At 37.4% G+C, this 26,239-nt stretch overlaps 1 protein-coding gene across 1 annotated transcript in view; it reads left to right on the top strand.

Annotated features, from left to right (window-relative positions):
- EEA1 (early endosome antigen 1) overlaps positions 1–26,239 on the top strand; it is a 105,207-nt gene that overhangs the window by 23,520 nt on the left and 55,448 nt on the right. The window contains exons 3-10 of the mRNA XM_008048253.2: positions 12–66; positions 159–224; positions 3,388–3,427; positions 3,988–4,101; positions 4,705–4,826; positions 5,729–5,884; positions 13,258–13,374; positions 20,421–20,759. Of these exons, the coding sequence (XP_008046444.2) occupies positions 12–66; positions 159–224; positions 3,388–3,427; positions 3,988–4,101; positions 4,705–4,826; positions 5,729–5,884; positions 13,258–13,374; positions 20,421–20,759 (1,009 nt within the window). The remainder of the gene's footprint in view (positions 1–11; positions 67–158; positions 225–3,387; positions 3,428–3,987; positions 4,102–4,704; positions 4,827–5,728; positions 5,885–13,257; positions 13,375–20,420; positions 20,760–26,239) is intronic.

Here is a 26,239-nt window from a genome sequence, read left to right as displayed (position 1 = left end):
TATGTGTTTAGAGATGATATAACGCTGCTCAGACAAGAGGTCCAAGACCTACAGGCTTCGCTTAAGGTAAGAATAACAATGATTATACTTATTTATTTTCATTGTTTTAGACGATATATCTTTTAAAGTTTGTTAATTAAAAATTTTTTTTTCCTTAGGAGGAAAAATGGTACTCAGAAGAATTAAAGAAAGAATTAGAGAAATACCAAGGGCTACAGCAGCAAGTAATTGCTTTTAAATACTTATATAGCACGTTTGTTATTTGTTTATTTTTATTACTGAAAATTAACCTTAATATCTTTTTGTAAGCAGTTGGTCTGATATCAATAATTTCTCACTTGTTCCCCTGTGTTTAATAACCTACAGTGTCCACTCTTTGTCATTCTAGTGAATGCATACCAAGTGTATGGGAAGTGAAGATTTACCCTTTTAAAGGTACCCCATTAGGGATCAGTTTCCTATGGACTTTTTTTTTGTACTGGGCTATATTCTAATTTTTTGTTGATAAACCTATATGGTTAAAAAATATAAGTTCAAACAGCAGTGACTCTCTTCAAAGCATTTGTATTTTGTGACCAACTGGAAATGACAGAATGTCTATTGGTAGGTAAAGAAATATTAGCTATTTGTAATTTATGTTAGTGAAGATTGTTTGAAACTGAGAAACCTGTTCTATTAACAATGTTAGGTTGTAAAAAAACTGAATAAAAATGTGTATGTGTACACATGTATGTGTGTGCATACACATATGTGCTGTACAACTTTCCATACAAATAATACCTAGAGGAAAAAAAAAAAAACCAGAAGAAAATCACTAGTATCAGCAGTGGTCATCTCTGAGTGGGATTCTTTCACGATCTTAGATTCCATTTAGTTTAATGAATTCTCCAGTTAAATGCTTTAACCAGTTATGATTTTGATGCTGAAATCATGTTGACTTTATGTTGAGATTGTAGGAAGAATCAAAGAATAAGGAATTTTACCAACTCCGTATGGAGCCATTTTTTAGATTCCCTTCAGCATAGTTCTGATATGTAATTAGGGAGCGATTCCTCTGCACATTCTCTTACTGCATTGTGACTTTCAGTCAGTCCTTTTTGCTTTTTAGTCTTTGTACCAAGAATTGTCATTTGGACTAGAAAAGACAAAAACAGATAAATGAATAGTATCAGTCTTATTACCACATAACTTCTCTAATTGGGGATTCTGTTAACATTAAATAAGTTTTCAGTAAGCTAAAATAGTGTTCATTTACTCATGTTTTCCATTCATACCAGGAATAGTTAATCAGACATGGACTGTACTCTTTTCTGTACTTGAAAGGAAAGAGGAAATTGTCTACTACATTTGAGAGGAGTATTTCACATTTAATAAGTTTAAGTAAATGCTCCACAGTGCAAGGTGTAATTACCTTGGCAGGAAATTTACCTTTGGGGAAAACTGTATTTTAAATGTTAATGATTCTTAAAAATCAATACGTGTAAGTCCAATGTATAGGGAAATAAAAAGGTACACATATGAAATGCCTTATTAAACACTTTCCCATATGCATAATTCTTTAAAATTAAAAGAAAAATCAAGGTAGTATATTATTTTGTTTCTAATGTATGTGATACATTAAGACTTATGGAATATATTCTTTATTTCTGCTTCTTTTAAAGTTGATCGATGACCCTGAATTTAAAAACTATACTTTTAAAGCCAATTTTTTTTTAGTAGTGGCAGCTTGATGGCATGTTTAAACATATGCAAACATTAAAATATTATAGGTGGCTTGCTTGATTGCAAGTATGACTTCATGAACCACATGGTCTGTTGCCATACAAAGAGAAGTACTTTTCTTAGTCTCACAGTGCTTCTGGGGGGGTGGGGCATAACATGAGCATCTCTCACAGGGGTTTCCACTATGGTAGATGAGGTGCGTTTACCACAGAGTGAGTGAGGCCTGTGGTTACTGAAGTCCAGTTGCTTGATGAGGGTGGAAGCAGGCCTTTGTGGAAAGCAGTCTCATTAAAGTTTGAGGTGTCCCTTCTTTGTGTATGTCTTCTCTGGAGTGATAGCATCTCTGTGATGAGAGCCCTAGAAGCGTTGCAGGTGCTGGTGGTGAGACTTAAAGCTCAGAGGCCAGCTGGAGTGGTCCTGCTGCAGGCTGAGCTGTCAGTCATGGAGAAGCCCCTTGGCAGTGCTGCTGCAGCTTCGGCTTTCCAGGTGTCTGTCAAGCTCTTAAGTGTCTGTGTATTTTGAAGTTCAGTAGTTGAGATTAGTAGCTCATATACAAGAGGGGACCCAAAAAACTGGAATTTATTTATAAAAAATTGTGTATTTATTCATACATGTTTACACTTCAATCACCTTCACAGTACTCTCCATTGGATGCAATACACCTATCGAGATGCTTTTTCCACTGCTCAAAACAGTTTTTGAACTTGTCCATTTTGATGGCTTTTGGTGCTTATGCCGTTTTTATTTCACTTCATCCACATGGGCAAACGTTTTCCTTTGAGAACCTTTCTCATTTGAGGAAACAAAAAATTGCTTGGGCAAGATTGGGTGAGTAGGGAGGGTAGGGCACAGGGTCATGCTGTTTTTGGTCAAAAACTGCTGAACACTAAGTGCGGTGTGGGCAGGTGCATTACAGTGGAAGAACCAGTCACCTGTTTGTCATAATTTGATATGTTTCTTCTGCAAATCGTGATATATAACCTCAAAACTTCAGATAAGAACTTTGGTTGTCCACTTGATCCAGAAGAACAAATTCCAAGTGTACTACCTGGGGCCCTCCCTCCAAAAGATAATTCTGGGTTTTTTTGGGTCCCTCTTTGTACAGGGTATGATAAGGTCTGATGTAGCATTATCGATGAGATGGGATGTTCACTCTAAGTTCTCACCTGTAGGTTTGAACATCACATGCTTGACGGGAGGGTAACACCTCAAGTTCTTCTTACAGCCAAATAGTTATTGTCTACTTAGCAAGCTATGTTAAGTGTTTAGAATCATTTCAAAGCTACGTAGCAGTAGGATTGATTCTCACCTGCTGGCTTAAGTATTTATTTTAGAACCTATATTAATCACTATAATAATTTGTCCATTTATTTAACTTATTACTGAATTCATATAATTTAAGATGTCTATTATAAGACTCATAATAATTTCATATATATTGGTGCCCCAAAAAGTCTGTTTTAGAACTGAAGTTAGATCATTATACTCTTCAGCCTATGGGTCTCTTGAAGATCTGAAAGAATGGGAACTACTGAATTCTAATTTTTGCCAAAATCATGCTACTTTCCTGACAATGTGACTTTCAGAGATTTTTCACATTGGCAGTTGTGACAGTTTTATATTTTTCTTTTAATGCATTTATTTATGTCTTTTGTTTTTATTGAGGAGGCCAAACCTGATGGCGTGATGACTGATTCATCAGCAGGTAACTTTACTTAAAGTAAAGTTTATCTTTTTTTTCTTTCTCATTCTTTTTTTTTTTTCTCCTTTTCTTTGATGCCTGTTAAATGAATTTTGTTTTGTGGTTATACTTTATGGCTCTTAAACCGTGAAGATAATGGTTGTATTCTGGGTTCAGAGAGTTCATAATTTAGTAAGTTAATTGAAATTTTAGTTTTTTTTTTAGTTCGTTATATTCTGAAATGAGAAATAAACTTCTGGAATATTGTTTTTAACCATTTCTAATTTATCTTACTTTGTGACTGATTTTTATTAGAGAAGAAGTATATGTTCCTATAATCAGTTGATGGATACAGGAAAAAATTTGCAAAATGTGAAGTAAAAATATCTTGCTTTATATGTTTGTAAGTTATCATTTGTGCCTTAAATAGATCAGACATGCTTAATTCTTGAAATGTGAAAATACGTGTAATTGGATAATAGTCATATTGATTGTCTTTCCTACTATAATGCTTATGATAAAAATAATAACAGTTTAGCATTGTAATTAGCATCATATTTGAATAGCTGCTACATTTTTTGTAGAACTGCAGTCTTTGGAACAACAATTAGAAGAAGCCCAAACAGAAAATTTTAATATTAAGCAAATGAAAGATTTATTTGAGCAGAAAGCAGCCCAACTTGCTACTGAAATTGCAGGTAAATGGAGTCAAAATTTTTTAGTCAGTAAGTCAGTCTCATTATATTTTTTCCATTAGATACCCTGGAAATAAACATAGTACTTTAGAGTGATAAAGTGTTTGTATAGACTTTGATTGATGGAATTTAATGATATTAGAGTTGCTTTGAAAATTTTGTTTGTCCTCCTGTTTCTTCCTTGAAAGGACTTGTTTTTCTCTAGATTTCTCTTGAAATTTAGAGCAAATAAATTTTCTTTTGTGGTAAGCTTAAAGATTTAAAATGTTATTTTAAAGAAATGAATGGAATAATATAGATTTAACACTTGGCCATGCTGTCAGTTGCATTTTTTTTAACCATTACAGTCTTTTAGTTAAAATATCGTATGTGATTAAGAATACATTGAAGTGTTCATTAGTAACTTAGTGTTGGATGGAATTATGGAGGCAGGAACATTTTATTATTTTTAAGCTCACTTAATGTAACTAGAGATATACATTTACTGTATATATTTATGGTTACCTAAGGAATGTGAATTAAAGCTAGGATGGTAACGCAGAGTAGTACACTGCCCTCTTGAGTGAATGTCACGAAACGAATGTTCATTTAATTGTCTTTAATTAGATATAAAGTCAAAATATGATGAAGAAAGGAGTCTTCGAGAAGCTGCTGACCAAAAAGTGACACATCTGATGGAAGAGTTAAACAGAGAGGTGGCTGTGATTCAAGATCTGAAGACTGAGCTGGTAATGTAGGAACCATGTATTGGGATGTGCTTTTATATCTTTCTAAATTAAAAATGGAGTAGTACTCTGAAGAAAATTGTAAAAAATATAGTTCAAGTAAAATGGAGCAAATAAAAAAATTTCCTTCTTCTACCACCTACATACATATATATTATATATTATTTTTAAATGAAAATGGAATGTTATGATCCATAACTTACAACCGTAATTTTTTTTTCCATATAAATATCATCTGTCATTTTAGTATTTTTCATGTCTGCATCTCTGATTCTGATCTTCCTTTGCACTTTAGTTTTTTTAGTCCATCTGCCTTTAGGATACTTGCGAATGAATTTCTAGTTTTCATTTCAAATTCAACAAGTGTAAATCAGAGCCATCATCTTTCCTCCCTGACTGTGTTTTTGTCACTTGTACTATACATCTATATTGCGCTCGGGTGGCCTCACAACCTGGAGCTGCCCTCGCCTTTCTTTCCTTTATGCACACTTGATAAGTACATGAATAAATAAGTCAACTACATCCAACTAACCCTGATCATGCTTACATCTGCTCTTAAATTTTTATTACCAGTTTGCTAGGATATAAAAAGAAGGAATGCAGCACTTACCAAGTCATTGTTAAGGCCAGTGGATGTAGTTTGTGATGGAAAGGAAAGCAAATGAGGCACTAAAGATAACTGTGAAATTGCTGAATTGCACCAGAGTGAAATACTGTTAAATATAAGATAGAACGTGTGTGTGTGGGGATTATAGGGGAAGATAGTGGGGTTCAATGTTTGGAGTCCAAAACTTAATTTAAAGACTGTTTTCATTTTGATTCCTTTGTAGTGAAACTCTCTAACAGCATATATTATTTTGGTTTTTTTGATGGTCATTTTTAATTGAAAATGTGTTGCTTCACAGCTACAGAGACCTGGTATAGAAGATGTTGCTGTGCTGAAAAAAGAACTAGTCCAAGTTCAGACATTAATGGATAACATGACCTTGGAACGTGAGAAAGAATCTGAAAAACTCAAAGATGAGTGCAAAAAGTTACAAGCAGAGTATGCTAATTCAGAGGTAATGAAGTTCAGTGTACTTAGATGTGATTGATAGTAGCTTGTACAGTGCATACTGTTGTGTGAAGTCAGAATTTGACAGTTTTCTGAGTTTCCAACAATATTTGCCTTTTATTTGATCTGAGTAATACTTGTTTATGGTCAATATGATCTGATAGTCAGTGTTTTACTTTTGCTTTTTAAAGCTAGATGTTTGGAGAGGAATGTTTGAATAAAAGATTATTCTATTCAATAAATGGTATATATTGAGGAGAGATGACTTTTAGGGTTAGGTTTATTCAAGGCCAGTTGATAAATGGTAGAAGTAAAGGAAGAATGATATCCTTTTCTACAATTATATTATCAATGTTGTTTAGAAAAAATATTTTTAAAAAACTTCTGTTGTAAAAAGCTTATTTTTGGTTGATAGATGTTGAATATCTGTATGGAAGGAGTCTCGGAAGGATCTAGTCTGTCATTCCATTCAGGACTTCCCTTTGTAGCAGCCCTGATAAGTGACCTGCAACCCCGCCCAGGGGTTGTGGGCTGTGCGTATTAATGCCTTCGTCAGTTATTCTGTTGAGTTGATATTTGTTTCCCTATATTGCACATGCATGGTTCTGTTTCTTTCCTTAGGAATTACACAGAATAAATTGTTCCTCTTTCCACATTAGATATTTGAAGATGATTCGTATTCACTCTGAGCTTTTTCTGTTCCAGGATAAACATTGTCAGTTCCTTCTACCATTTCTCATATGACTTGACTTTGGCCTCTAAATCCCTTATATAATTATGTTAGCATGTGACCAGCTCTAAGATATGCATGTGACAAGCTCTAAGATGCATGATAAATATATTTGCTTAAGAATGCTAGTTGTTTTTAATGTGGAGTAGGAGATATTTTATTATGACTACTATTATTCGCAATCTTTAAGCTTCCTTATGTGAAGTGGACTGCTGTTTTATATTTTCAGTTAAAGTTACAGTGCTCTTTCAGTGTGCAACTCTTAGAGAGTATTAGCTGGTGATTTCAAATATGCTCTATTCACAAATAGTAATGTGTCAGCAAGCTGTGGGGTGTAGATAGTCCAGCTAACCCTTGTCTAATTCCTTCTTCATTTTCCTTCTCCTGTTACCTTCCCGATGCAGGGGTGGGGGATGGTGAAAGTTTATGGCTACAGCTCAAGTGGGCATGTGAGGTCCTGAGGTGCTTAACACTTCACCCTGTGCTAATGAACTGTAGATGCAGATTTTCCCAGAGTGGCACGTTGTAGCCAAATAACACTTAATCCACAATTTTTCAGACATTTTCAGGGATTTTATGAACTTACTGAAGCCAATTAAAGGCTCCTGTTCTAGTGGCATTACTAATTAGCAAAAGGCAGTGATTATAAGAACAAATGTGTACTCAAGGAAAGGCCTAGTCAAGCAGTCTCATGAGAGAAAGTTTCATTCAGATGTTAAAGGAGAGACCCTTGAACCTGGTGGATCCCTTGTCAGCCTTCCTGAATTTGGAAAGGGGTTTCTTTTTCTTTTCTTTTTTTTATTTCAAGATATTTTATTTTTAAAACAGGTCACAACACCAAGCTTTTGGCCCATTCTGCCACTGTACAAGCTACAAATGCTTGCTCTGCAGCTGAGGGACACTCTGTAGTAGCATGTCTGAAAAGTGAATAAAAATCCATATAAAACAAATAATCAAATAGTTTCCATAGGAACACAGATAAGTGTGACCCCATCTCCTAGTCTTCCATATTGCTGCATCTGCACCAACCCTACTGTTACAAAGGTGATGGCCTTGATCGGATTGTAGAGCACTGTGACCTGCCCGAAATGCCTGTGGGCGATTGGATGATCTTTGGAAAGGGGTTTCTTTATTTCAGTAAGAACTCATTTGAGTCGATTTGTGTGCCTATTGGTTTTCTCAGGTTAAAAACAAATCATGGGTAACCCCCTGGGTCCCCTCCCGCTATGGGGGCTTTTCTGTCCTCTCAAAAAATCCTGCTTAAAAACAAACCAAACCAAACCAAATTACACTCTTTTGATTAAAAAATTTCTTTCAATACTATTTGAAATTTTAAATAAATATTTTATGGTGACTAAAAGTAATGGCAGTTTTAAGATATATATATATATTATTTTGGGGTTTTTTTTTAATTGAAGTCTCACTCTGTCACCTAGGCTGGAGTGCAGTGGCATGCTCATGGCCAAACTGCTGGGCTCAGGCAATCCTTACACCTCAGCCTTCCAAGTAGCTGGAAATATAGGCATGAGCTGTCATGCCTGGCTAATTTTTCTAGATTTATTGTAGAGATGAGGTCTCATCAAGTTGCCCAGGCTGGGCTAGAACCCTTGGACTCAGGCAGTCCTCTCACCTTAGCCTCCCAAAGTGCTGGAATTATAGACGTGAGCCACTATTCCCAGCCAGATAAATGTATTTTTAAGTGCAGGGTTTTCTGACTTTTTTGTTGAGAGTTCTGTAGTTACACATATACTATTTATTTAATATTTGTATATAAATAAATAGGATATTAACAAGGAAAATTAATTTATACACTTACTTGCATTTAAAAAATATGGGTGAGAAAATAATATAACTTGCTAATAGAAAAACATTTCTAAGTAATATTTTATGTAAGAATTACTCTAGGTTTAATTTGGAGGGTTTTTATAAATTATATTTTTATTATTGTAGATTCAAATATCTATAATGAGAAAAGGTCATTTAAGATGAAAAAACTCTGGCGAGCTATAGAAGATTGGGAGTGAAAGAATTTTGTGTTTTCCTCCATTGTCCTCCTGTGAGCAGGGCTAATGGTAGGAAACAATGTTTGTTTGCTTTTTTTCTAGGAAAGATGCTTCCAAGAAAAAAGTAAATGGCTTAGAAATCAGTTCTTCACATCTTAACCTCATTCAAGTTTTCATAAAAATTTATCTTTTCAAGTATTTTGAAATAAATTTAGGAAGGGATTTATTTTTGCTGAGCAATTGAATAGGTGATTTAATATTTAATCAATAGTTGTGTAGTGATGAGTGAAACCTCAGGCTATGTTAAAATATTTTGAATAACTTTAGGAAGTGATAGCGTAAAAATCTGACTTTTAGGGGTTTTGGATACTGTGTGAGGCACTTAAAATATGTGACCTCATTTGTTTCTTACTACCCTGTAAGTTATATACTAAGTATGTTTTACATATGAGGAATCTGAGGCTCCATGAGGTTAGGTAGCTTGTTCAAGGTCACATACCCAATGTAAGAGCTGGGGCTTGAACCCAGGTCTTACACAAAGCCTGTGTTTCTCCTTCTGTATCATGCTGTCTCCTGTCTTAGGTCATCTGATGATTGCCTTTTAAGTCAATTTGTGTTATAAATTTTTCCTTAGTACTTCTTGTAATTACTTTTTTAATGCTGCCATATTTATTACATGTAATATTTGCATTGGGTAATAGCTTAAAATATTTTTGAGTTGTGTCATACCATTTTCATATGAAAAAATACTGTCTAATTACTTCATCTCATTTGTTTATAACTCCATTTGTTTTTTAACTTCTGCTTGCTCTGAATATATGGCATGTATTTGTTAATTTATTAAAATTCAGTTCTATTTATTCTCAGTTAAGCATGTTAGTGAATATTACACTTAAATAATTTGCTAGAGAATTTTTATTAGAGGTGTTGCTTTTACCAAAGCTAAATACTGGCATCAGAAACAAAACACATAAAAAGGAATTAAAGGAGCTAAAAACATATTTTAAAATTTCAGATAAACAATTATTTCAAATAGATGATTTACTTGACTGGTCTTTCTAGTTGGTGCTAAAGGTATATAATCTGGTGTACATTACTAAATATGTGCTTATGGTTATTATTTTCATTACTATTCATTGATTTTTTTTTGGCCTAGATATTTTTGAAGGCCTGTAGAAAATATCTTATTCTAAAGCATTTGAAAGTACTCTGTAAATGATTGGCTTTTTTATAGATTGGAGATTAAGGATTTAAATAAGGTTAAACAGTAATATTTATAAAAATCGACATTATTGAAATTATCAAAGCTGTAATCAACTTATGTTTGGTGTAGTCTTTTCTGGAAATGATTTTTAAAGAGTTGAATTTGTATTCCAAATAAACTCATTTAAATCCCAGTTCTAAAAATGTTTCCATAGGTATGGAATAAGTATAATTGCATCCATGCATAGTGATTAAAGAAGGCACCTAAATATCTTTTGAAGTATGCTAACTTATGTGACTGGATTTGTTGGTGTGTTTGGACATGTTTATTATGTGCTCAATGTGTGTTTTTGTCAGTCTTTCCTTCCACCTTTCATCCATCATTTTGTTATTTTTTTCTGCTTTCTAATGGAGATGCTTAAACTTGAGGTAATGTGTTTTTGGAAGGCTTTTTAATATTAATCATACCCTTAATATAATACCTTCAGTTGTCATATGGCAATTTTGTGTTTCAAGGCAAGCTTAGAGCTTCAAAGAAATGTTCATTTTTGTTTTCTTAATCATGCATATTTTCAGCTGTCTTTAAATGATTATTTACTAATAGTCACAGAATTTTGAAACAATAATTCTGATTCTAATATCAAATGTTTACTTGGAATATTGTTCCTTAATTATTTTGTAATTTAAAGTTTTTTAGTAAAAATTTAATATCAAATTGAATAACATTTCAAAAAATTAAGGCAATACAAACTATTTTAATAGGCTAATATATTATTTCCTTGGAAATAAATACCTAGGAACTCCTTGGCAGTATAATTACTTATTCCTTTACAAGATGTTTTTTGCCTACTAAGTGTGAGACTATTTTAGGTGTGGAGATTACAACACTGAGTAACAGAGTGCCTGCTCTCGTAAGGCTTAGATTCCTTTGAGGACTTTGAAAGATAAGCTGTGTAGGTCCACCAAATCGTGATAGAAAGTCAGGTGAGAATAAGTGCCATGAAGGAGAAGAATAAAGCAGGGCATGGGCAGCTGTGGACCTGAGAGTAGCATAGAACAGCTTTAGGTAGGATAGGCGAGTGGATCTCAGGAGGCGTGTGAGGAGGATGGAGTGAGCAGGGGTTAGAGCACAGCCAGGAACCAGGATTCTCAGGTCATGAGAGTGCTGAGGCCCATGACACGAGGGAGTGTGACTGGTAAAGGAGAGGCAGCGTGGGCAAGCAGGAATCTTACCTGTAGTGATATCCAAGGAGGAAATGTAGTTTTTTTTCCCTTTGAAATTGTTGTCTTTCTTTAGTCTTGTAAATGTGCTTCCCAAATTTAAGCATAATATGCAATCACTGTAAAAGATTGAAATGATCCATGACTTGCAGCGAAGAGAGCGATCTTTCTGAAGCTCATGTTCCTCCCCTGCCTTATAACCAAAGTCTATCCTTTGGTGGGTCCTTACGTAAATGTTACATCCTTGTGTTTATCTTTATAAGAATTTTAGTTTTCAAAATATCCAAATTTAGTGTACAAAATATAAATGATGCATATGACGTTCAGTTTTTTAGGTGTTAGTTTTATAAAATCATTTATAAAAATGCATCTAAAAGTTATAAAATAAGACAAGGCATTTTTGGAGTCTATTTTTTTTACATGTTCCCTGTTTCATTTTTTCCTACATGTTGGAATTTATCAACAAGGTAGACACTGGCTGGGTATTGCATTTGGCCTACTACATGTTCTGTATGAAAGCATAATATTTTGATGAAATATGCACATAATTTACATTTTACTATATACTCTTATTGATATTTATTATGTTCCAGAAACCTGTGTAAAATCCTTTGGTAAGATATTTACAAGTAGGGATTTAAAGGTGACAGTTTGTTTTCTTTTGTGGCAAGTTGGCCTTTGTGCTGTATGGTTAAAACAGAGTAACTTAAAATAGTCAAATTGTTTCTAGCGTTTCTATTACATCCATAATCCTACTAACAAAATGATCCTAAGATTCACAGTTGTTAGAAATAGTAATTTGAAATACAAACTCCCAAAACTTGTATCCATTTCAAGGTTATGTGATCCATTTAAGACAGATGGTATCATACCCAGGTGAATTAAAAAATGATGGTATTATACCCAGGTCCAAGGATTATGATTAAGGGTATGCCTTGAGTTGAATCTCCTTGAAAAATGCATGAATATTGAAATGTTTTCTTCTTTGAAGTATATTAAGATTAAATATGCCTCAATATACCAATTGTTACATAAGATATTGAAACACCCTGAATAAAGTGTAGCTATAAAGTGATGTTACATATTGCCTTTCATGTAGCAGAATTAGTGCATTTAAAATGAATGTTTTCTTTAAATGATCAGGTAATGTATGTATCTCAGACATGCTCCATTCCTAAGAACATTTTTGAAACTTATTTTAATTGACTTTAGACAGTTTGGAACACATGAGTTTTAATTTGTGGTTATTAAAATAAAACATGCGTAAGTGCTTGATCATTCAATTTAATCACTTACCTTGTGATTATTAAAATATAATAGGCCCAAGTTATTAAAATAAACTAAGCCTAAGTGTTTGATCTTTCAGTTCAGTCACACCTTGTTTACAAACTTTATACTTCCAAAACTTAAAGCTAATTTTTTGATTTTTTATTGTACAGACGAGGTCTCGCCAAGTTGCCCAGGCTGGTCGCGAACCCATGGGCTCAGGCAGTCCTCTTAACTTTCATCTCCTGAAGTCCTGGGATTACAGGTGTGGGCCACTGTGCCTGGCTACTTGTCTTTTTCTTATATTGTTTTTTAAATTATCAGACTATTGTTTTAATAATACAAATTAATATTCATTTTTAAAAAATGTTAAAATGTACTAAAACCAATTCATGTTCAGCTATTATATCTGATCATGTTAATGAAGCTGTGTACAACTTCAGTTTGGCAACTTATTTGAACAAATATATTTTCATTATATCAAAAAGGTGATTGACGACTGCCAAGCTCTGTATTGCTTGTTTGCACACACATGTCTTAAAGTAAAAGGGCAATTTTATGCTGTAGAAATTGGGAGATGATGTAGACATAACCTGCATATTATTTTTAAATTCAGGAGGATTAAAATCTAGAGTTTCAAAACCAATAAATTGTGACTTGCAGTTTGATGCTTACTTCAAACACATAAAGCAGGATGTCGACTTTTCATTTATGTTATTACTAAATAAGTGAAATTGTGCATCTTGGGTTAATTTTAAAAATTAGTTTTAAGCCCCCAAAAGAATGTAGTGGCAGTGAGGGTGGTGGGACACAGAACCCAGCTGGAAGTTCCAAGGATTATTTCAATTTAACAGCAGCAACAATGAAAAAAAATCTACATTTTCTTAAAACCTTTGTATACTTTCATTTTCTTTTTTATTTTAGTTTTCTCTAATTTTTAAAATTTTTTAAATTTAGGTCACAATAAACCAGCTAAGGAGTGAACTTGCCAAAGGCCCCCAGGAAGTTGCTGTATATGTCCAGGAACTACAAAAACTAAAATGTTCTATTAATGAATTAACACAAAAAAATCAGGTGAGCATTTTTAAGCGATATATAGTGGTGTGTCTTAAATTTTATGTGTCTTAAATTTTAATATTATGAATTTTTAAAAAATATATTGGCATAGTGCAGTGTGACTTGTTCTGTATTTTGTTTTGTTTTTGTTTTTTGAGTCAAAGTCTCACTTTGTCACTCAGTCTGGAGTGAGTGGCACAATCACGGCTCACCACAGCCTAGACCTTCTGGGCTTAGGCGATCCTTCTGCCTCACCCTCCCAAGTAGCTGGAACTACAGGCACACACCATCACGCCCAGCTAGTTTTTTTGATTTATTGTAGAGATGAGGTCCCACCAAGTTGCCCAGGCTAGTCTTGAACCCATGGGTTCAGGCAGTCCTCTTGCCTCGGCCTCCCAAAGTGCTGGGATTATAGGCATGAGCCACTGTGCCTGGCCTTATTCTGTGTTTTTTAAATTGTTGAGTACACTCACATTATTGTGCACATCAATCTCCAGAACTCTCTTCATCCTGAAGACCTGAAACTCTGCAACCACTGACTCCCCATTTCTCCTCCCCTGGCTCCTTGTGGCCATCTTTCTGCTTTCTGTCTCTGTGAATTTCACTATCATAGGTACCTCATGTTATAACTGGACCCAGGTCCAAATGTTCGCAGCTCAAAGCCAGATTCTAGAGGTGAGAGGTGGTGGAGGGAAAGACAGGTTTATTCAAGAAGCCGGCTTCCTAAGGAGATGGCAGACTAATGTCTCAAGTGCCATCTCAGACTTTGGGCAGGTCAGATAGGGTTTCAAGGGGAAAAGTGGTATGGAAAATATGTGGGAGTGGGGTGGCTGTGGAGTCCATGTGTCTTTGTTGGATGGCTAGCTTGAGGAGTTGTCCCTCTGGGCATGTGAGTGGTGTTGCCTAGGCATTGGCACTGGATCGGTTGTAGCCCTTCTGAGGAGAGGATGCTGCAATTGAGGCTCAGGCCTAGCTTGTTCTAAGATAAGCCTCCGTAATCTTGGGGGCCTGGTTTGCTATGCCCTTACTGTGGCTACTTGTCAGTGACCTGCTTCGTGGCTTCCCTAAGTGGGAAGAGGTCCACTGCTGGGCCTTCATGTCTGGCTTGCTTTAAAAGTAGCCCTCGGAATTCCTAGAAAGCATAGAGTTAGCTAAGCCTCACTGTGTAAGGGAGTGTCTGAGGGGAGGCAGGGGGAAAACAAATTTTTAAAGAACAGTTTTAAAGCTGAAGCTAAAAAGGCATGTTTAGAGTATGTTTTAAGGCTGCAGTTCTGGGTTACAGTGTAAGTGGAATCATGCAGTCAGGTAGTATTTGTCTTCTTTTGACTTACTTATGTCACTTAATGCCCACAAGGATCACCCGTGTTATGCCTTGTTTCAGAATTTTCTTTTAAGGCTGAATGATACCTCATTGCTTGTATATATTACACTTTCCATTCATCAGCCGATGGATGCTTGTGTCCTCTCTTTTGACTGTTTTGAGCAATGCTGCCCTGAGTGTGACTGTACAGATATCTCTATGAGACCTTGCTGTCAGTTCTTCACTCATAAGTGGAATTAGCAGATTGTATGGTAATGCTCTTTTAAATTAATTCTTGAGGAGTGACCTTGATGATAATTTTCATAGCAGCTATACCCTTATGGATTCCCATTGTAGTACACAGGTGTTCCAGGTTCTAACGGGATATAAGGTGATATCTCACTGTGGTTTGGATTTGCATGTCCCTAATGAGTAGGATGTTGAGTTTCTTGTATTTTTTGGCCATATATTTTTCCTTGTTGTTGTTATTGAGTTGCAGGAGCTCTTTATATATTCTGGATATTAGCCCCTTATCAGATATATGACAAAGACTTGATCCCATTTTGTAGGTTGCCTTTTCACTCTGTTGTGTCCTTTGATGTAGAGAAGTTTTGAATTTTGAGGTTATCTAGTTGATCTGCTTGTACCTTTGATGCCTGTGATTTTAGTGTTACATCTAAAAATTCATTGCTAAAATTAGTGTCCTAAAGCTTTTCCTTTGTTTTCTTCTAAGAGTTTTCTAGTTTTAGGCCTTATGTTTAGGTCTTTGATCCATTTTTATTTAATTTTTGTGTATGGCATAAGGTGACGGTGCAGTTTCATTCTTTTGCACATGGATATCCATTTTTCCCCAGCACCATTTGTTAAAAAGACTTTCTTTTCCCCATTGCATCCTTGTCACAAACTCTTTTGATCATTGTCTTAGTCTGCTTGGGCTTCTGTGACAGTATGTTCATAATCTGGGTAGCTCAGACACAATAGACATATACTTTTCACTGTTCTGGGACTGGGAAGTTCAGGATCAAGCCATCGGCAGATTCCATGTCTGGTGAGGATCTGCTTCCTGGTTCACAGATGGTGCCTTCTTGCTGTATCCTCATGTGTGATGCGACAACTCTGAGACCTCTGTTTATTTATTTGTTTGTTATTTTAGTCAGGGTTTCGCTTTGTTGCCCAACCTGGAGTTCAGTGGCACAGTCGTGGCTTGCCATAGCCTCCAGCTCCTGGGCTCAAGTGATCCTCCTGCGTCAGTCTCCCAAGTAGCTGGGACTATAGGTATGTGCCACCACACCCGGCTAATTTTTAAATTTTTTATAGAGATAAGGTCTCACTATGTTGCCCAGGCTGGTCTCGAAGTCCTGGACTCAAGCCATCCTCCTGTGTGTGTCTCCCAAGTAGCTGGAACTATAGACATGAACTGCTGTATCCAGGTGGGGTCTCTTTTATAAGAGAACTAATTCCATTCATGTGGGCTCAGCCCTTAGGACCTAATTGCCTCTGAAATTCTCCTTGGGGATTAGGATTTCAATATATTAGGTCTTGGGAGACACAGATATTCAGACCATAGCAACCATATATGCAAAAGTTTATTTCTGGGCTCTCTCTTCTGTTCTTTTGGTCACTGTGTTTGCCTTTATGCCAGTACCATGCTGTTTTGATTACTGTAACTTTGTAATTTTAATTTGTGAATTTACTCTGGAAGTGTGGACCTCCAACTTTTTTTTTTGTTTTGTATTTCCAAATGTTAATATCTTCTGTCTTGTTGCTTCATAAATGAGCAACAGCTAGTATTTAGTTTTGACAGAGGGTAGGTGCTAGTACTCATATTTTTGTTTCTTGTCTTTACTTTTTCAGTGGTGGGGGAGTTGAGTTATTAAACCCTTTCCTCCAAAGATGCAGTGAATGTGTTGGGTTCACTTTAATAACTTGAACCTTATATTTTGGTGAAATACAACAAGAGAAAAGGCAAGAAAGAAAAGAGTATGGTGGCCAGGAGCAGAGAGGGTTCTGTAATGAGCTGTAAGTAGTGAGGCTCCTACCAGCAACCTGTGCAGGGCTTGGGCAAGGACCTGCCAACCCTTGCGTGTCTTCAGAGAGACGCTGTGGGGGAACCACCCTGGAGAGCCACCTGGCGCCCCTGACCCTCAGAAACCAGAGCTGGTCAGTGCTGTTTCAGGTTGCTGCTGCTTAGTCTTAGGGTAATTTGCTGCCCTTGGCCTACAGTTCTTTTTACATTTTTAATGCATTTAAGGACTCCAAAGAGTTATTTTTGAGGGTGGAGGATGAGGGCTGTATTTATGTATCCTTACCATATTAGAAATTTTTAAAAAGAAATTTTAAAATTATTAATTAATATTTTTTTGAGTTGGAGTCTCACTCTGTCACCCAGGCTGGAGTGCAGTGTCACACTCATGGCCACCTCAGCGTTGATGTGCTGGGCTCCAGTGATCCTTCCGCTTCAGTCTTCCAAGTAGCTGGAACTGCAGGCTTGTGCTACCATACCTGGCTCATTTTTTGATTTATTGTAGAGACGAGGTCTCGCCAAATTGCCCAGGTTGGTCTCGAACCCATGGGCTCAGGCAATCCACTTGCCTCAGCCTCCCAAAGTGCTGGGATTACAGTCCGAGCCACTGAGCCTGGCCTATTTTTTAAACAATTACTCTTTAAGTATTAATATAAATAATGCTTCTTATGAGATATGTCTGTTTTCCAAAAGAAAATAATTCAACAAGAATAGTGGCGATGTTTTACATTTTTGCAAACCTCTTTAGTGTTTGGCTCAATATGGGACAGATGGATTCTCCTATCTGCTTTTACGTGCAGTCTGTTGTGCTATGGTAGAAGTGTGTGAAGGAAATTCAGTCTCACACAGATATGTAGTTGGAAAAGAAAGGAATAGTGTAATAGCCTTTTAAGAAAATAGTAGCCATTTTAATTGGATACTATATTAAAACCTGAGAAGTGATAGTCTCTCAAAAGTTAGTTACTATGTAGAATCTGCCCCTGCAGTTGGTGAGCTTCCTCTGCCCTAGACATGAACACTTGGTGGCCTTGCCTTTTGAGTGGCTCTGCTCCTCTGCATGATTTTGCAACATTGTGCATGAGTCATGTGGAAAATAGTGGCTCACTGAGTTACTCAGGTCTTCCCAATGTTGACACATTTTGTTACACAGTATAAAAACAATCATATTCCTCAGTTTCACCATCCATCTCAGAACATGCTGTAAGTTTGAGGAAGCTGTCAAACTCATGATGGCCCATCCACATTTTGCAAAATTCTAAGCATCATTTGAAAGCTTGAATTTTATCATTGGCAACAGATACCACCAATTCTGTTCTTTGAAATGATAGGTTCTCTTCCTACTCAAATCTGAATGGTCATACTTACTTTGTCAATCTTTCTAGTAAAAATGGTGTTTTATTTTAAAAAGTGGCTGGTTCAGTTTATGATTCAAACAATCACATGAGTACTTTTCCTCAAGACACTAATGTTATACAGCAGGAGTGGTGCATGCATGCTTCCTGTTTTTTCTTTTTCCTTGCTTCTCCACAGATTTTATAGCTGTGAACATTCATATTACAAATCTTATGCATTTGTACAAGAACTTGTCTTGCTCAAATGTATCTTGTTACACACCTCCAAGGAAAATTGCTAGGTTGTAGGGTACACATACATTTACATTTCTAGATGACCTCAAACTATCTTCCAGACTAATATAAGTTTACCATTGCCCATTTCATTCTCTCCATCAACTCTTGGTGCTGACTGGTTTTTAAAAATACTTATTTATTTATTTTAGAGGCAAAGTTACCCTCTGTTGCCCATGCTGGAGTACATTGGCATGATTACAGCTTATTGCAACCTCGGACTTCTGGGCTCAAGCAATCCTCCTGTCTCAGATTCCCCAGTAGCTGGGACTACAGTAGTGTCCCACCATGCTCAGCTAATTTTTTATGTTTTGTAGAAATGGGCTCTTGCTATGTTGTCCAGGCTCTGACTGATGTTTAAAATTTAATCTTCTTTTACAGCTAAACCTTTCCCTTGTAAATCTCTGCACTGCCCCTTTTTTTCTCCTGTCAAACTATGCATGGAAAACTTCTGCATAACAAGTTCGTTGTGTCAGTCATTGCCCCCAGTTTGGTTTTTAATTTCTTGGAACCCAGAATGTATCTTCTACTTCTTGGAAATTGATCAGGATATGTAGAGTAGCAATTTGCATGCAATGGATGCTTATGATCAGTGTAATTTATTATATATTTTTAAAACATTAAACTAATAATAAAGTACATGATTTGACATTGATATCTGAAATGTACTATCAAATCATCCAGTACAGGTTGCATATATACATTCACACACACTATTGAGAGAAATACTATGACTATTTTATAGATAATACATAGAATCAAGATGATTTTAATGTAAATTGGAGCATTTTTGATGAGGAAATAATAGGATCTTTTACTAAGTTTAATAATGCCTTACTGGCTGGGCACTGTGACTCACTCACACCTATAATCCCAACGCTTTGGGAGGCCAAGGCAGGAGAATCTCTTGGGGTCAGTTTAAAACCAGCCTGGGCAACATAGTGAGACCATGTCTCTTCAGGAAAAAAAAAAAAAGCTTTACATAAGTATAACCCTCCACATTTTTATTTTCCTAAGTGTTTCTCTGTTTAGGAATTGATTAGCAGTCAGAGCAAGCACAGAGCTGCCTCTGCCTTTTTTTTGAGTTGGAGACTCACTCAGTCACCCAGGCTGGAGTGCAATGGCACACTCATGGCCACTCCAACTTCGACCCGCTGGGCCCTGGTGAACCTTCCACGTCAGCTTCCAAATAGCTGGAACTACAGGCGCTATCATGCCTGGCTAATTTTTTATTTATTGCAAACACGAGGTCTTGCCAAGTTGCCTAGGCTGGTCTCAAATCCGTGGGCTCAGGCAATCCACTTGCCTCAGCCTCCAAAAGTGCTGGGATTTCAAACTGAGCCACCGAGCCCAGCCTTACCTTTTCTTATTATCCTTGCTCTGCGACCCCTTCTCCCCTCCTCGCTCCATATTGGGTAAACCATGATTGTTGATGATGGTGATATTCAGGTATTTGAAATTTGGAAACCTCTGTGTATGGTCTTTTGGAGACTATTATGATGTAAATGCCTTGGGCAGCTTTTGAGGGTCACAGGTGAGTGATATCTTTAGATCATTACTTTTATACAACTAGAAAAAAATTGAATTCATATTAGCTTACCACTCTAAAAAAGGGCCTTTATCAAAAGAGAAGGAAAAACAAAAACCTGCAATCAGTTGGTTAGGGCATACTAGAACAGTGGATGATTTTGTTAAGCTAAAGTTCTTATCAACTATGAGATTGCAAGGCTAAAAGTAAGTATTGGTACAGTCTATTGTTATTCAAAAGAATTTCTGTCAGTAGAAAGGTAGGTTCAGTTTTTGACCTAAAAGGAAGACTATAAATATATTGTGTACCCCCAGAGAATCCAGTGGATTTTAGTGTTTTTATTTTATGTCAATGTTTTCTTGGCAGTTCTTAAGTTGTATTAGTAGAATTTAGTCAGTTGGACCAATAATAAAATCAAGAGTTAGACTGTAATAATTTAACTTCTTGACTAGAATATTTTCACTGTCTTGTATTTTAATATTTGCTAAAACACTTAGTAGGAGATAGTCCTGCTCCAAAAGTTGTTTGAATAATTGGAATAATTACAAATGTTAGAAAAGGAAATACTTGGTTACATTGACATTTCAGACCTTGACAGAAAAGTTGCTGAAGAAAGAACTGGACTATAGCAAGTTAGAGGAAAAACACAGTGAGGAATCTGTGAGCAGGAAGAACATCCAGGCAGCCCTTCACCAGAAAGACCTGGACTGCCAGCAACTCCAGTCAAGACTGTCAGCATCAGAGGCCTCCCTGCAGAGAGCACAGGCAGAGCTGAGTGAGAAGGGAGAAGTCACCCAGAAACTCAAGGAGGAGCTGTCTGAGGTGGAGACCAAGCACCAGCATCTGAAGGCAGAGCTTAAACAGCTGCAACAGCAGAGGGAAGAGAAGGAGCAACTGGGGCTGCAACTGCAAAGCGAAATCAATCAGGTGAGAGCCGGGAGCTGGCTTTGTTGTAACTCCCCATGGCTGCTTCTTGGTGTGCTTGAGTGTATGATGTTTATTTGATCAAAATATAGTTCAAGATGAAAAATATTGACATTAAAAAAATAGCTCTATACCCCTCAAAAATAAAAAGCTACCTCCCAATTTTTATATCCTATGGTGTTGTTAGATCTCATTTTTAAAAATTTTAATCTCACTTAAGAAAAAATGATACCATTTGTCTTACAGCATTGCTGTGACATGCTTACGAGTGAGTGCCTAAGGTTGCTCAGGAGGGTCCTGGACCATGGTGGGTGCTGAATTCACTGGGTCTCAGTGATTGTCATTAATTCAAATGGGTGGCCATTCTTTAATTTAGAAATTCTTATTACATTTAAAAAATATAATTATTATAAAACCTATAGTATAAGAATAGATGTTTTAAAAGTACCCTCAATTGTGCCCCACTTTTTAAAAATAAAAATTAAAAGCAAACAAAAACAGAATAGCAAAAATGTCCATCCATTGGGGAGTGATAGACTAAATGATGCATCAACATGATAGGCTATTATACAGATATCAGAATTATCATTTATGAAAAAAAGTAGAAAACAAGTTGGTCCTAACACTATTTTTTATAAGTCACTGATGTCTGTTGAGTAAAGTTTGATGCAAGTTTTTACTTTGCCATTAACTTAATTTTTTAATGTCTTTATTCTAATTATTGCTTATAGGTAACTTTAAAAACTGGTTGGAAAATGGAAATTTGGGGGAGATGAAAGTCTTCAGCCACTTTTTGATCATGTTCAACTATTTTTACTTAAGTGACAGTGATGCTTTATTTTCTTGTAACTATTGTCATGGCTTTCTATCTTTTAGTATAATATGAATAATAATGATGATGTGAGTACTTTATTGGGCCTCAATCATGTTGCAGGTATTAGAGCAGGCACTTCCCATGTGCTGTCACTGATTGCTGAGATCAGACTCAATCCCTCAGTCTAGTGGGCCAGAGAGTTAGGAATGTTCTGAAACTTGGTTTCTTCTCCTGTTTCCACTGCTGTGTTGACACCTGCTGATGGATCTGCTTTTTTGGTCTTTGTCAACTGCATCTTATGTGTAGCCGCCAGAGTCATCTGTCTTTGAAACAAGTCTTACCATGTTTCAGCTGCTGTGACTCTTATTTTTTTTTTTTTTGAGTTGTAGTCTCACTCTGTTGTCCAGACTGGAGTGCAGTGGCCGCTCCCGGCTACCGCAGCCTCGACTGCTGGGCTCCGGCCATCCTTCCGCCTCAGCCTTCCGAGTAGCCGGAATTACAGGTGTGCACTACCACGCCCAGCTGATTTTTGATTTATTGTAGAGATGAGGTCTCACCAAGTTGCCCAGGCGGGTCTCGAACCCGCGGGCTCAGGCAATTCACTCACCTCACCCTCCCAAAGCGCAGGATTACAGGCTGAGCCACTGAGCCCGGCCTGCTGTGACTCTTGACTGACACTCTGTGGCTCAATGGGTTTAGCTCAGGTGCCATTGTTGGCTTGCATCCTCAGCTCTGGACCTTCCTTCATGGGGTTCTCCCCTGCAAGGATACAGAGACATGTGCTTGAGCTTTCCCTGCGTGTTGTGCTGTCTTGCTTTGTGGCATCCTTCATTCTGTCTTCTTGACCTTCAGTGAGTGGAGCACATTAGGGATTTGTGAGAGCCCGTTTAAACACATGCTTAGTAGAAAAAGCAGACCCAGTTTCTCCCACTGTGTGCTCACACTACAACTTCTGGGACAATCCCAGAGAAAACTTTTAAGTACACCAGTACCCAAGCCAATGCCAGAAATTCTGTTGTAATTTCACTGAGAATGAGGCCTTAACATTGATAAGTTTTAGCATTTCCAGTGCAAGTTCATATGGGATTTCTCCCCACCAGCAAACCAGCAGTCACTTCTGCAGCAGACACCGGCTGAGCATCATCTAATTCAGTTTATTTCTGACACTGCCTACCTGGAGATGGCATCAGACCCCACAGGCTGGGGGCTCAGTCCCACAGTTCTGTCTTCGACTTCCCAACACCAATCGCAGGCCCCAGGTCATTTCACTTGTGCTTCTAACCAGGTGGCTGTAAATTGGAATTTCCATGACTCCTCCTTGGGTTCAGGTAATATGCTAGAGCAGCACACAGAACTCAGGAAACACTCATGTTTACTGGCTTATTACCAAGGAAGTCACAAAGGATGCAAATGGCATGAGTGGGGCACAGAGCTTCTCCCGCGCCATCTCAGGCTGGCTGCCCCCAGGACCTTTTGGGCTCTGTCTGGAAGCTCCCCAGCCCTCTCCTTTTGTGTTTTTATAGAGGCCTTGTTACATAGACAGGACTGATTAACTCCTTGGCCATAGGTGATCAGCTTAACATTTAGCCCCTGGAGGTTGAAAGTCCCAGCCCTCTAATCCCACCTCTCATCCTGAAGCCACTCGCTAGCCAAGTCATTAGCATACAAAAAGAAAGAATCTTATCACTTTGAGGATTCCAGCGATTTTAGGAGTTTTATGCCAGGAATGAAGACCAAATATTTCACAACATCATACATGCTGAGACTTGTATATATGATTATTTGGTTTAGTCACAATTCTGTACAAAACAGCGAGGTCATGCTGAAGACCTGGAAGGGATACCATTTTTCTTCTTTCAGCATGTTGTCTGCATTCTACCTTTAAAATATGTCTCCAATTCATTCACTTCATACCATCTACACTGCCACCACCTTCAATTGAAGTCACCATCGTACTTGCTTGGGCTGCTGCAGTAGCCTTCTTTCAAGTTTCCCTTCTTTCAGGGACATTCTTAATCCATTTTCCACACAGAATTCAGGGCATCTTTTTTAAAACAAAGGATGTCACTGTATTCCTTGGCTTCACATGTTCTAGTGGCTTTGCATTACACTTGGCATTGGGTCTGCATCTCTTGTTTCCACACAGAAACCTCTACACACGTAGCATGGACTCCACTGTCCTCACTCTCATCTCATGCCACCGTGAAGCCTGGCAACCTTCCTGCAGTTCCTTAGACACACCAACACTTTAGGCTGTTTTCTGCCTCAGGTGTTTGGCCCATGTTTTTTCTTCTTAGAGTGCTCTTGACCTTGGCTCTTCATAAGACTGACTCAGGTGACCTTTTCTCAATAAAGCCTTCCAGGACTGCTCTATTGAAATTGCTGGTTTTCCATGTCTTTGGGGCCCCTTCCACCTCGGCACACTGCTTTTCTTCTTGGTCATACTTTACATTGTGTAGTTAGTTTTTTGCATATTGTCCACCCTCCCATTAGACTGTCCATCAAGTGAGACATCATCTTATTCTGCACTCCCCAGCCTCTGTACTCAGGCTTTTGGTTAGTATGTGATGGAAGCATGGATGCAAGCCTCACCACAGTGATTTTCTCGCTGTCCCTAAAGTGCATGAGCAGGTGCTGAGTCTGCTTACTCCCCACTGCCTCCTCAGTGCCCAGTAGAAACCTCTACACACGTAGCATGGACTCAGTAGAGTGCTGCCGGAAGCTGGCAGCTAGCAATTATCAGTAAAGGCCTTGGAGACAGAGCAGCCCGCGTTCTTCGTGTTTGTGTTCCTAAATGCTTTGAAGGCAGCACAAAGGTGCAGTTCATGATTTGTTACATAATTAAAAGATTTGATGTCATCCATTTAATTTTTAGAGATTATCCAAACATGCTATCTTGAGTAGCATAGTGGTTTGTAAGTGTGGACTTTGGAACCAGCTGCCTGTGTTCCAATTCTGTGGTCTATAAACTGTGATCTTGGGTAAGTTACTTAATCTGTGCCTCAGTTTACTCGCCTGCAAAATGAGAATAATATTCAAGCCTTCTTCATAGGATTGTTTAAGGGTTAAATTAATGTTCCCAAAGCATTTAGGACAGGGCCTGGCACTTATTAAGCACATTTAGGAGTATATTGAATAAAGAAATATGTAAGTTTACAGAACTGTATTAGAGAATGCATGATGTGTATCTCAAAATGTGACATAGCATCGACCATTCTGTTAGTAATTCCAGTGTGTGTTAGTTCTACCCTTAACCTTTTCTTCTTTAACATATATACTCTAAAGTGATATTGACGTAAGTGTTTAGGTGACTTTGACCCCTGTTTCCACCTTGAGCAGCCTTAATTTGAGATTCACTTCTTTATTATTACCAAGTCTTTATCCAGAGCCATACAGTAATGAATGGAAAAGTGATTTCTAATACAAGCTGTTTCTCACCCCTTTAGTAAGTCTTCATTGAACAACAATACTTAACCTTTAATTTAGGGGTTCTCAACTCTTACTGCACATGAGAATTGCCTAGAGAGATTTTAAAAATTATCCATGTTAAGACCTCACACTGAATCTAGTTGAAGCAGAATTATGGCATAAGCCTGGGCAGTGGTATATTTAAAAGTTTCCTCTGCGATTTTATTGTGCAGCCCAGATTTAAAACTGCTGCTTCTTTAAATGTTGCCTTTTGCCAAGTGGTTTCTAAACTTTCCTGAAACTAAATGTCATCTGGTTGTTAAAAACAAAACAAAACATGTATTCTTGGGCTCTAGGTCAGATATATTACATCTAAACTTCTAGGGAAGAAGGCTGATGATCTGTATAGTATCAGTGACATCAGGAGATTCTCACCCAGCAAGTAGGGAATGAGACATGTGTGGTGCCTTTTGTAAAAGATCACGCTTGTCGATGGTGACACGGGGCTTTGCTTTGAAGGCCTTCTTGGTTTTCGCCTAGCAGGGTTGGGCCTAGTTCTTCCAGTGAGCTTAGGAGAAGGGTAGTTACTGCTACCAGTTCACTGTGTTTTCCATTTCCTGGTTTCAAAGTTGATTGTGGAACCTGAATTTGTGCCCCCAATTCAGAAGAAGATGGAGAAAGATGCCAGGGAGCTGGCGAAGATCAAGGATAAAATAAGTGTATGCTCTCTGTTACTGATCTTTTAGTTAGGTGGAAGCACTGTTTTATTTTAGAAATATACTGTCGATTTTCTTTATGAAGAATATAGGGCAGGGGTACCCAACCTCTGGACCTTGGACCAGTACCAGTCCATGGCCAGTTAGAAACTGGGCTGCACAGCAAGCAGTAGATGAGTGGCCAGCGAGGAGAGCTCTGCCTTCTGTCAGATCAGCAATAGGATTAGATTCTCATAGGAGCATGAACCCTGCTGTGAACTGCACATTTGAGAGATCTAGGTTGTGGCCCCTTATGAGAATCTGATACCTGATGATCCCGTCCCTGTCCCCTGGGTCCATGGAAAAACTCTTCCACAGAACTGGTCCCTAATGTTAAAAAGGTTGGAGACCACTGACGTAGGGTGTATTCTGATGGCCACAGATTGTTTCGTTGCATAAGAAAAAGTGAGTATCTAGTTTTCTTGTAGAACTTTATTTTTCCTTACCAGTTATGAGTTTTTATGGAGAAGTATGTGACTATAGAAATATAAGTGTATATTTGAATG

Source organism: Carlito syrichta, unplaced genomic scaffold, assembly GCF_000164805.1.
Source record: "Carlito syrichta isolate Samal-C Ts95f unplaced genomic scaffold, Tarsius_syrichta-2.0.1 Scaffold123282, whole genome shotgun sequence".
Taxonomy (NCBI): Eukaryota; Metazoa; Chordata; class Mammalia; order Primates; family Tarsiidae; genus Carlito; species Carlito syrichta.
Note: the sequence above shows the minus strand (reverse complement) of the source record. Positions and strands in the feature narration are given on the sequence as shown.